Here is a 13,641-nt window from a genome sequence, read left to right on the forward strand (position 1 = left end):
TGTGTATATACTATATATATATATATGTCGTACCTAATAGCCAGAACGCACTTCTCAGCCTACTATGCAAGGCCCGATTTGCCTAATAAGCCAAGTTTTCATGAATTAATATATTTTCTCTAATTTTTTGCTTATGAAATGATAAAGCTACCCATTTCATTATGTATGAGGTCAATTTATTTTTATTGGAGTTAAAATTGACGTAGATATATGACCGAACCTAACCAACCCTACCTAACCTAACCTAACCTAACCTATCCTATCCTTATAGGTTAGGTTAGGTTAGGTAGCCGAAAAAGTTAGGTTGGGTTAGGTTAGGTAGGTTAGGTAGTCGAAAAACAATTAATTCATGAAAACTTGGCTTATTAGGCAAATTGGGCCTTGCATAGTAGGCTGAGAAGTGCGTTCTGGCTACTAGGTACGACATATATATATATATATATATATATGTCGTACCTAGTAGCCAGAACGCACTTTTCAGCCTACTATGCAAGGCCAAATTTGCCTAATAAGCCAAGTTTTCATGAATTAATTGTTTCTCGACTACCTAACCTACCTAACCTTACCTAACCTAACTTTTTCTGCTACCTAACCTAACCTATAAAGATAGGTTAGGTTAGGTTAGGAAGGGTTGGTTAGGTTCGGTCATATATCTATGTTAATTTTACCTCCAATAACAAAAAATTGACCTCATACATAATGAAATGGGTAGCTTTATCATTTCATAAGAAAAAAATTAGAGAAAATATAATAATTCAGGAAAACTTGGCTTATTAGGCAAATCAGGCCTTGCATAGTAGGCTGAGAAGTGCGTTCTGGCTACTAGGTACGACATTATATATATATATATATATTTTATTAAATATGACCGAAAAAGTAAGATTAATAATTCTAACACGAATTTTCTCAATCTTTCGTACATTATGCTTCTGTATAAACTGACGATTTACTATAAAACCAGAAAAACGGCCAGCCTACTCATGAGAAACTCTCCAGACATGAAACAGAACGCTTTAAAAGAGACTAACGTCGTCTATGCCTTCAAATGCCCACTTGGGGACTGTAAGCTCCAAAAAACCCAGTATATAGGCAAGACAACAACATCTCTTTCTAGGCGTTTAACGATGCATAAACAACAGGGCTCCATTAAGGAACATATAATCTCTTCCCATAACCAAACCATCGCCAGAGAAATCCTAGTAAACAACACAGAAATCATCGATAGATACAGCGATAGCAGGCGGCTTGACGTTTGCGAGGCACTACACATCAAGAAGTCAACACCAGCAATCAACAGCCAATTATTGCACAACTATATTCTACCCACCTCAAGACTCCGCTCCAATATAGAAGCATCAAGAAATATGGACCAATAGGCTTTCTACAAACACTTCTATTCAATATCCATTGTTTCGTGTTCTGTCTTGTGTTGATACTTTTAATACCCTATTAATATCCTCTAATGCCACATCATCCTTCCCACCTCACTCAAATGTAATGCCACATCACCCTTCCCACCTCACTCAAATGTAGATATAAAATCAGGGAAACGCAAGTTCTAATCAGTTGTGTATTTGTGAAGTCTTTGAAAATGTAATAAGTTTTACGAAACGCGCCCGTGTCGCGTCAGACTAGAAATAAAAATGAATTTTGGAGAAGTGATTTTTGATTTACCTCCAACAGTGAAGCATAATGTACGAAAGATTGAGAAAATTCGTGTTAGAATTATTAATCTTACTTTTTCGGTCATATTTAATAAAATATGTCTACAGGAAAGACTGCTACCAAAATATACTAATATATATATATATATATATATATATATATGCATATTGTGCATATTTAGCCTTAGTTAGGTTAGGTGTATAGGTTCTGTTGGCAATTATTTGCATTTGTAATAAGTGGGTGAAGCATTTACGGCGTTGAGGTTCTAACAAAAGTCGTCAGCGAGGCACTTGTTCCTGACGTGGTCATCAGTAGTCATGTGTAAAACGTTTTTCATCCATAAACGGTGTTCGGCAAGTGCATGGAATGAACTTTGCCCTTTGTTTATGAGGACAGGCTGTATAATTACAATCAGTATCTAAGAACCAGACGATGGCAAGCCAGATAACACACAATCATTTAATTTATTACTTACGGGCAGATTTGGGAAGGGTGGGGCCATACTGGAAGGGTGTGGTAGATGTGGTGGTGGTAGTTTATCAGACTTCTCCTCTTCACGTCGCTTCAAACAAGCTGCCTTGGGATTCAGATTACGCTCTGGTGGGCAAAAGCATTATTAAATCAGTAATTATTCTACATAACGGAAATTTCAAACATTATGCCCAAGATTTTTTATTTCTACCTTATCAATGTCTCACATTTGATGAAAGTAAGATAGTGGTAGTATTTGTCTTAAGACTTCCAAAACTCTTGTTAACACAATATTATTCAAATGTGCACTGTATCAATATTTAATGCCTTTACACAAAATACTAATTTATTATGCACATTTCTGAAGTAATTAAAGATATCTTTACATTATTTAATGTGTAAATGATGTTTTGAATTTTAAGCAAATCAAAAGAAAATACAAATTATGATTTTTGTATCAAAACTTCAAGATAATTCATTTTTAAACAATTTAAATGAATACTCATTGTACTGTACATATTTGAAGCATTAACCACATTATTTTGTAATGGCAAGATGATCCATAAGCTGATATTAATTAATGACCAGCAGTCTACTTTTGCCAAATTATGACCAAACATCATACAGTTAAAATTAATAAAGTACAGTATTGAGAAGCAAATATTTCTTATCTTATTCACAGTTAAAGTGGTGCTGTCAATTGAAAATATAAGACTGAATTGAAAATGATACTAATAATATTAACATATAAGGAAAGAAAACAAATTAGAAGTAGAGGAAAATAGTAAGCCAGTTCTTGTGCTATGGCAACACAAACATCCAAGAACACCACCCAATCAAACACCCTCACAACTCCCATACCATCTAATCTGAACAGGACAAAAATCCAAACATGCAGCACAGGCTATACAAACAATATTTATGCAAAATAAATATAATAATGATGATAAACATTCATTATATAAATAAATAAAATATACCAAACCCACACATCTATACACACATACAGTATATATATAATATATATATATTTTAAATGTGACCAGAAGAGTTGCACTAGAACCAATGATTCTACTGCATATCTTCCCTATTTTCCCTCAATTGAGACAAGTTTAAAGATTAAGTCCAAAAGTTCATATTTACACTTTTATTTCGCCTGATGCTAAGAGATGTGTTTTTGTTAACTCTTTGTTGACATTGTCAAAGGCAGAGTTTGAATGATTACAAAGTGTTTGCATAACCAGACCATCAAACATATCCCGACACACAACACCAAAATAATTGACAGATACAGTGACAACAGAAGATTGGATATCAGCGAGGCACTATACATCAAGCAAATCATGCCAACTAGCATGAAATTACACTCTGACAACTTCCAGAACATGATGGAATACATAACATACAGCCCCAGCCATCATGCAAACAGAAGATTGACAAAATACAATGAAACTATAAGTGAAGTGTTTCACCTCATCCTCGGGTATATATCTTGCGGCAAGAAACTTTGTAATCATTCGAACTCGGCCTTTGACAATCTTAACAAGAGTTAAACTGAATCCCTTGGTATCAGGCCAAATAAAACTAAAAATTCAATTTAGAGAGTTGATTTTGAACATCCTTCTCAAGTGAAAAAAAATGTAAGGAATATAGAGAAGATCTGCACTAGAATAATTGATCTCCCCCTTTCAATCACATTCAATAATATATGCCTACAGGAAAGACTGCTACTAAACATATACACACACACACACACACTACAGTGGATGCAATTTCATTCACATTGGGCACTAGGTGCCTCGAACACCCATCCTCTGATGGGATGTGGACACTACCAACTGTACTATGGATCAGCCTTAAAAAGAGAAGATTCCCAAGGCAACTGTAGGAACCACAGTGTGTGTGTAATTATGGTACCTAAGTGTAGTTACAGGATGAGAGCTATGCTCGTGGTGTCCTGTCTTCCCAGTACTCTGTGCCATATAATGCTTTGAAACTATTGATGGTTTTGGCCTCCAGCACTTTCTCACTTAGCTTCTTCGAACCGTCTACCATTCTGTTTGCAGAAGAAAATTTCCTAATATTTTTTTGGCACCTTTGTTTCCTTTGCTTGAATCTGTGCCCTCTTGTTCATTAAGTTGCTAGTTTCAGGAATTCCTCTTTGTCAATTTGGTTGAGTCCTGTTAGTATTTTGTAAGTGCTGATCATATCACCTCTTTTTCTTCTATTTTCTAGTTTTGGCACGTTTAACGCCTCTAGTCTCCCCCCGTAATTCTTGTTTTTCAGTTCTGGAAGCCATTTCATAGCTTGCAATTGTGCCTTTTCCAGTTTATTCATGTGCGTCTTGAGATTTGGGTACCATACAACTGCTGCATATTCCAATTTTGTCTCACAAAAGTCATGAACACTTTCTTTGGTATTTCACCATCCATATAATTAGAAATGAGTTTGAAGTTGTAAAGCAACGCATACGCTCCTCTCACATGGTTCTTTGTGTTCCTCTGGCGACAGCTTACGATCCAAAACCACCCCTAGGTCTTGTTCATTATTAGAGTTTTGTAATTCCTTTTCACATAATTTGTAAGTTGTGTGTGGTCTGTTTTCTCTGATTCCACATGCCATAGCATGGCATTTATTCACATTGAATTCTATTTGCCACTTGATGCTCCAAGCACTCATTTTATCTAGATCAATTTGAAGGGCATTACAATCATCTATCTTCTCCAGTATCTTAGCATCATCCGCAAACATGTTCATATAATTCTGTATTCCTTCTAGTAGATCATTTATATAGACAATGAGCATTACTGGTGCAAGAACTCAACCCTGTGGTACTTCGCATGTAACACTCCTCCAGTCAGTCAAACCTCTAGTCAAACACTCCTCTGTTTCTGATTACTGCCCTCATCAGTCTGTCAGTTAGAAACTTTTCATCCATGTCAGAAGTCTCCCTGTCACTCCTCCAGCACGTTCCAGTTTCCAGAACAGCCTCTTGTGTGGGACTATATCAAAAGCCTTTTTTAAGTCCAGATAAGTCTGTGGCTCATCATAAAAACTAAGTAGATTTGTAGACTTAACCACACACCCGAAGATAAAGAAACGACGACATTTTGGTTCGTCCTGGACCATTATCAAGTCGATTATCCAGGATGGACTGAACCGTTGTCTCCATCTTCTGGTGTGTGGTTAAGTCTTCATGTCTTCATCCACATTATTGTGACTCATCGTCTGCCTAAGTTCTTCCTGTTGGATCTTCATAGGATCCGTACATAGGATCTTCCTGTTTGAAGATCATATGTATTTGTGTGTATGTGTGTGTTTAATATTTGTATATGCAGAATCGAGCTACTAGCTCTTGGACCCTGCCTTTCTAACCAGTGTATTTTTCCTCTATTATATCTACTCTCTCTCTATATACTATATATTTCTCTCAAACACATGCATACACACACACACGTGTGTGTGTGTGTGTGTGTGAGATTATATATTATATATATATATAAATATATATTAAATACACACACATATATATATACATACACAAATACAAAAAAGGGAGGTGGTAGGAGACTTAAAGAATATGGAAACTGCAAGCCTTACAAAATCCCCTTTAATGCTTTGAGTGTGCTTTTTCTCCGAGGCTTTGTCCCCCCTTCTTCCAACCAGTAGTGGTACCCCCTATATATAATTACCTATATTATAGGTACCCCCTATATATATATATATATATATATATATATATATATATATGTATAGTGTATATATATACACACACACATCATACAGACAAAATGAAAATAAAATTAACAATAAAACCAATAATCCTATAGCAGGATAAAGTCCATTCAATAAAGATAAAATGATAAAGTTTAAATAAATAAAGTTTAGAATACGAGAGAGTGAACATTACCTACAAGTTCATAGTAAAAGAAGATGGCTAAGCAGGTAACTCATGTATCAAAATCAACAATGGGCTGTTATTAATAGCTTTAACTTGATATTAATAAAAATTCTCATATCTAAGATAAAATGTTTAATTTCTGAATGCAGAAAACTATTAATTAAAATTGTCTGCCAAGCTAACACTTTATGCCATCTTCAGCATGTAGAGAAGACTCGGGTTGCATTAGCTTAGCTCAGTCTTACCATAACTTATGGCCTCCATGCATCTGAGCAAAAACTGCCCATTGTAAACAAATTTACCAAAAGCCCTTAATTCAGTGATGCATTCAGTTGAAATACAATGTGCAATATTAATCCCCCAAATGAAAGACAATGCTAGCAGATTTTGATGAAAAATATTCTTTATTCACAAGGCTCATCAACCATCTAACAAACCAGAAAGATGTGCCCTTGAAAACTCCTAGGATAAAACTCAAGAAGTAACCAAATAAAAACTTAACTGACTAAATACAGTACAGTAGTTCCAAAAGATATTTCACACAGCTGATCTGATAACTATGTGACTTAATGAAGGCATAACATGAGACACCAATGACTGCACTGAGTCAATTAGTAACAAGTGTGTACCTCTGACTTGCTGTTCGAGCGACATAATAACATCAACTGCCATGTTGAGAATGCCCAACTTAGTCTGGGGCTTGTCAGTTTTCAGATGTGTCATGCACATCCTTCCCAGTTCCTTGAGAGCGTCGTTTATGTCACGGATTCTGATCCTGGTGGATGAAAGAACAGGTGATGGTGTGTTAGTGCTATTAGTTAGTGGGTGGGTAAAAACCCCAAGCTGGGAATATCTCTACCCTACCCAACACTCATTTCCAGCCACCCATACCACACTACAATCACTTTTGGTCTCTTAGCCATCCATTTGTAAAAACAAATGCCCACTTTTCAAGTGAACCTGTGATATGAGTGGTAGTGGGTTGGGAGGGGGGGTTGAGGGTGGGTTAAGGCAGTGTAGCCCCCAGGGGTAGGGTCAGCATGGGAGGCTTACCTCTAACCTGCTGCTCCAGAGTGGTGATCACCTCCACTGCCATGTGCAAAATGTTTAGCTTGGTCTGCGCCTTATCATTCTTACAATGGATCATACACATACGACCTAATTCCTTAAATGCTTCATTTATATCACGAACTCGTACTCTGAAAGGCAAAACCGTAAATGTCATCATCAATGATAACCAAGGGATTTCAGATGTGAAACGTGCTTGAATGCACTTCACGAAATCATGAAGCACGCAAAAGTTTAATGGTGTATTTAGTTACAGACCATCTGCGTATGTAAGAAAGTAGCCCCTTCATATCTGGGTTATTTAATAGTTACAATTAATGAGCACATTTACGGTTTCCAATCTTACTCTTGACTAAAATTCAATATTGTAATTTGAACATGTTTACGTAACTATAAATCTGGAAGTGAAACTTGTATATTAATACACACACACATCAAGTTATGCATGTAAAAGAAAAGTCTGTGACAACACCCAATATGAAGGGGAAATATAAAACCAAGCAAAAGCATATGAAGAATTAGACATACAGATTTAATTAAAAATGGGAAGGAAAAGAACTACAAGATAAAATCATATTTTTTGTAGTTTAAAAAAGTGTTTGTAAAAATTATAAGAAGTTGACGGAAAACTATACTTTCTATGCTACAAAATAATTACCTTTAAAACAAAGTAGAAATTAAGATAACTAAATCCATATTACAAAAATCAACCATTGAATGTAATGAAATAATCTCTTCTGGGCAGCCTCATTTGTTACTTGATGCATTCACCGATACCACAGCGAATGGTATAAAAGCCTATAGCACTACCTTTGCACTTGTGCTCATAGAAGCAAGCAGATCATAGGAATCGGATATTGACACAAAACACGGTAAAACCAATTAGAAAACATGGAAGTAAACCAAAGGTATCTTTATTAGGGAGAGAAAAGGATGAAACAAGGCCAAGCAGTAGTTTGCTGAAAGTAAATAATCATTGCACCAGTAAAGCCTAAAGAGTAAAGTGGTGAATCAAACCGTTTCATCAAGCTCTCCTCCCTTCTCGAGTCCAAACCATGCGATCCCACCAGAGGCAAAGCACCGAACAGCACAGGAAGTGGTACATTGCCTTCATGCAAACACAGCCAAGGAAAAAGATCATGCAGGCAAAGGTGCTTGCTCCAGTAGAAAGGCGAGAGTTCAGCAACAACGACTGGACATGGTGATGCTCGACCCTTTCTCTCCAATGGTCTGCATAACAAGGCAGACCATTGAGAAAAAAGGGAGGCTGTGCTCATGATCCAGGCCAACCCCAAATCAAGTCAACAACTGGGACTTTCTCCAGTTGATAAGGATGTCAACCCTCACAAATTGGAATAGAACAAAATCCCTGGAACAAAACCAATCAGTCATCAAGGTAGACCACAATCTAAATGTCAACAATATGAAGATAACAAAGCATAACCCAAGTATCCAGTAACTTCAGCCTTTGACTCCAACCTGTGAATCAACCTTGACAGACTTGTATTTTACCCTTTAATCTTGCCAGACGTTCTATTATCCTTTTCCTGATTACACAGGATAATTTACTCCAGTAAATTACACGGGATGCACAGCCTCCTCGCTGATGCACAAATGTCCCAATGATGTGCAGGACTAACTTTGCTATAAAACATGGCCAACAAATATAGAAGCTCAACCATAAAAAACTGGCTAATGAAATTCAAACTATCAAAACTTGGTTAGAAGATAATTAAGATCTACAAGATATATTGTCCCAACATACAAGATATTGAGTGAAATATAGGAGGGTTACAGACATTCTATTCCACATGGAGGAAAATACAATAAAGGAGTACAGGTTGAAGTTGTAAACACAAGTGAGTTACAAGAGATGCAAGAAAGAACTATGCACACATACATCATGGGTGGTAAACACACAAGAATATATGCACCAAGTACAACACCCAACAGCTAGGAATTGAGACCCTAAAGGTCTTCCTATAGGTACAGATAGTTATGAACAATGATGGACAGCTAATGGTATCACTATCCATGAAGCATTTGTATAACTGAAGTGATGCTTTTGTTTTAGTTCAAGAATTAATGTTATTGAATATAACATGAACCTAGGGCATTGAATCTTCATATAATACTAAAAAAAAACACAAAGAACACAAAAAAGTGACAAGTTAAAGAAGTAAGGAGTTAATAAGACAAATATAAATGAAGGTGTGCGAATTTGTGGCTAAACCAACACTGTTACAAACTAACTATGAAGCAGCAATTAAACATGCAGTCATAAACATTGCTCTTGCAATGTCATTTGAATTTACAATCAGTTGAATCAAATGGCAGATATTAAAAAAGTATATGCTGTTCACTGTTGTTCCACAGTTTGTCACAGTCACACATTACAAGAACATGAAAACCGATGAACTAGTATAATTAAGCCATAATGCACATAGTTTAAAAGATAATTTATTTTCCAAATACTATACATTGTAATTATCAACACTATTACCTCCATTCTCATGGAGGGAAGGGGTAGGAACTCACACCAGAAAAGTATTGTAGGAAAAATAAGAAAAAAGTGCAAGAGATGAGTCACAATAACGTGGCTAGAGTATGTTGACCAGACCACACACTAGAAGGTGAAGGGACGACGACATTTCGGTCCGTCCTGGACCATTCTCAAGTCAATTGGTCAACATACTTAAGAAAAAAAGTATCACCTATTTAAATGCTGATACCATTTTCAATCTCTTCAAAGACATACAGTAGAACTTTATTATTTTGAAAACAAATTGCAAAAGTAGACATTATCATGCCTTGTGCACATATATGATACTGTACTGTATTACTAAAACATTTTTATTAAAATTGATTCTTATGATGTTATTTAAATTATCTTTCTAAATAATATGGTTCCACTATAGAGTATTGGCATCACACTAAAAAATAAAAAACTTGCTAAATCAATTCTATCAGTTTACATTAATTCAGATAACATTAATAATAATGAAGCATGACAATCTGGTATCCTACCTTTCCCTGGCGTTGTTCGCTTGGCGACGCTCTTTTTCCCTTAGCGCTTTAGTTTCGGGGTCTGTACATTCTTCATCCTCCGTGCTGGAACCAGAACTAAGAGGCGTCAGTATAAAAAGCCTCAAATAAAGCTTATCTAAAATTCAATTAATATTAATATTCTCACAAATAGATATCTTCAGAGATACAATTTACAAAATTTGACATAATAAGCTACGTTACATAAGGAAACCCCTTAACTCTCACAAACTAACCAACACAAGTTACTTAAATATCTCTCAGGTAAAATGTGGAGAAAACTGAATAATGGATGGCAGGGAAAATGTTTGATATTTCATATACTGCATTAAGTTTAATCATTGCAATACTGATGATCTTACATTAGTTTTCAACTTGTAAGACACAGAATTTACTAGTTCCCACTACCACCTTCCAGGATCACAAATTCACTTAACTAATTTTATCTTTATCATGGCTACTTTCATACTAAACCAGAAGACTTGACTCACTGCTGAGCCGAAGCCAGAAGTCTGAGCAGAGGTGGGCCAAGCTGCTTTGAAGGGTCAGGCAAGCAGGACTGGGATAAACTAAAAGAGCAAACTATTTCATTGCTTGTGAAAAAATATTATGGTTTATCTCATTCAAATACTCCATGATTCTTAATATATAATATTTTTTATGAATTTCTAGTACTGTATTAGACAAAATTTACTTTTGGAAAATACTGTATACAGAGTTGAAGGTGGACAACAAGCCCATCTATGCAAAGGCCCGGCACTTCTCAAACACTGGTGTAATACAACTCAAAGCATGTGAGATGGGACTAACACAATGAAGGCCTAAAATCCTATGAACACCAAAAGATGCTGCTTAAGAAAGTAGAACTTGTAAAGTTCATTAATGAAAATAATATCAAAATTAGTGTTCAAGAGTAATGGCCTCTAATTGCACCCAACTCAGCATGCACAAAATAAAAATACCACTACCTGCGAGAGCGTTTGCCACCCTTTGCTCCAGCTGGCATACTTCCCGCAACTGTGGTTGTTGACAGATGTGAGCTTGATAATTCTTCTGATTTTACTTCCAATTTCTCTTTAACACTGTCACCTAGGCCTGAAACATAACATTTCTCATATTTTGGTACTGTCCCTCTCAGAATTCTTTTATTATACAGTATTAAATTATTATACTGTATTTCTCTAGTTTTTTTTATACTTACTGCATTTTAATAGGTTTTTGTTTGCGTCCAAGATATTTTCCAACAATAAAAGCAAAGTACCCTGCAGTTCCTCTACAAATCTTCTCTATACAGTAATTGGTGCACTGTAGAGTAATTACTAAAAGGAAGTCTCAAGTTTGACTGGTTGTTTTTAAAGCAGAAGGATACGTGTGACGGCAATGTACTCCAAGGTTCTAATAGTTAACCCTTTGTAGACTCAGTTCCAGAGACCTCCTCTGAACTGAATTTTTAAAAGGTGCAAAATTAATAATATACTGTATACAGTATGTCTGATAGAATTGTAGATGACTATATGACAACACCACAATACAGAATATATAATTCAAAGAGTATAACAAAAATTGCAATGGTGTTGCCACTTGAAATCTGAGAGCTAATTCCGAATATTTGCCAAACATATTTGTAATCACCGCATTTCTAGACACTTTAATACATAGCATATAAATACAGTAAATTTTGTTAATTTTTTATGCTTGTATTTTGGCAACTGTGAGGTGTGCTGCCAGAAAGGAATGTTTTAACATTTTACCATTGGAACGGATCAAACTATGCATATGGAAATTGTTCAAATACTATAACATGGTTCATCCCCTTGTAAAAATTATTTGGGAGCAATATGATTCAATTTGGAATCAAACCGAGTTGAGGGAAAAACTCCACAGACCCTAGGTCATATGTCGCAGGTACACAAGAAATTAATAATTTTATGGCATATGGCATATGATAGCATCCGTAGTGGGTTAACAGCAAATATTCACAGGGATGCTGTGTAAACAAATTATTGTAGTAAAATATACATGAAGTATTATTGTACTAGAGTATTCATGAAGTATTATTGTACTGGAGTATACATGAAGTAGGTTCTGGGAGTTCTACTCCAAGCCCGGCCTATGGCCAGACTTGGCTTGTGATAACTTGGTCTAGCATGTTGTTGCTTGGAGCAGCCTACAGGCCCACATATCCACTCCAACCTGGTTGGTCCAGTGCTTCTAGCAGGAACTTGTGTGATCGTTTCTTGAAGTCAACCTTTGTTCTGGCAATATTTCTTATGCTTGCTAGATGGGTACTGAATAGCAGTGAACCTCTGATGTTCCAACCCAGAAACCTGTTTAGATAGTACTTTTTGTAACTATGTGGACCATCGTACATACATAGACGTACTGTAATGGACAAATAAATAGTAGAATTTGGTACTATTCACTCTATAGAGTTGGAATAATATAAATTTAAAAACCAAACTTAAATATTCCTAGGCCTAGCATAGCACATGTATTAGGCCTCGTATAGCAAGTATAAGGCCTAGGCCTACCTAGGTTAATTTTTCTTAGCAACTTCAATACAAAACCTTTTCCCGTTTATCCAAATTCAATACATAGTACCAATTTCTACTTTCTAATTGCCTTTTAAGTCAATATATGTACAATAGTGCTCATCGTTACTATACGTATTACCTAAACAGGAGGATGGGCTGGATGTTCATAGAATGCCATCTGATTGTACCTATGGCATCTCTACTCCTCACGGGTTCTATTCTGCATTTCTTTCCTTATCATTTGCTCGAGTATGGTATTTTACTGTGCATATTTGGGACCTGGCCTTCCAGTATCTTCCACACATATATTATGTAATATTTTTCTTGTCTACTTTTTAGAGAGTACATCTTGAGAGCTTTGGGTCCCAGTAATTTAGATGCTTTATCATGTTCATGTGTGCCATATATGGTCTTTCTATTCCCTCTCAAAAATATCTCCTGCTCTAAAAGGGGAGGCGAGTACTGGGCAGAATCAAAGCAGAACAGCACAAGTACTTTTCTGCACTCTGTTTTTAAGTTTTTTGTATCGATGAGGTTAGAAAATGGCAGTTTGTATGAAGTCAAATATTCACCCAAGTCAAATATTCTGAAAAATGACTAGACTGCAAGACTGAATGGAACAAGTTGGATGCTACTGTCATTACACCCTAGTGACAAGAGGTGTTTTGTATGACCTTGAAAATCTGCAACTCAATCCAGTATTGTATAACAAAAAACTCTGAATCTGGAAAGGTACTTTTTAATTCTTATAAATTCTTATAATAGGTTATGGTGCATTATTGGCATCTTGGACCTCATTTTATATACCCAAAGCAGAGTACAGTATAGTAATCTTAAAATGCTGATCCTATTGTGCTTATATTTCTTGCATTTATAATACAGCATTTATCATCTTGATGATCTTTTAGCTCCAAATATTTAGTTTGTCTGTCTTTTGAGATTAGAACATTATTAAAT

General features: G+C 35.8%; 1 protein-coding gene across 20 annotated transcripts in view; it reads right to left on the reverse strand.

Moving 5' to 3' along the window:
* LOC123754014 (transcription factor 12) overlaps positions 1–13,641 on the reverse strand; it is a 380,851-nt gene that overhangs the window by 2,400 nt on the left and 364,810 nt on the right. For 7 of the 20 annotated variants that reach the window (XM_045736117.2, XM_069306757.1, XM_045736119.2 and 4 more), the window contains 5 exons: positions 11,119–11,245; positions 10,642–10,719; positions 10,133–10,228; positions 6,667–6,812; positions 2,141–2,262 (listed from right to left, as the gene is read on the reverse strand). In XM_045736117.2, the coding sequence (XP_045592073.1) occupies positions 2,141–2,262; positions 6,667–6,812; positions 10,133–10,228; positions 10,642–10,719; positions 11,119–11,245 (569 nt within the window). Of the gene's footprint in view, positions 1–2,140; positions 2,263–6,666; positions 6,813–7,090; positions 7,237–10,132; positions 10,229–10,641; positions 10,720–11,118; positions 11,246–13,641 lie in introns of all 20 variants that reach the window. The other 13 variants (XM_069306775.1, XM_069306770.1, XM_069306726.1 and 10 more) reach the window with 7 other exon arrangements.

The sequence above is a fragment of the Procambarus clarkii genome, chromosome 6 (assembly GCF_040958095.1).
Source record: "Procambarus clarkii isolate CNS0578487 chromosome 6, FALCON_Pclarkii_2.0, whole genome shotgun sequence".
NCBI lineage: Eukaryota > Metazoa > Arthropoda > Malacostraca > Decapoda > Cambaridae > Procambarus > Procambarus clarkii.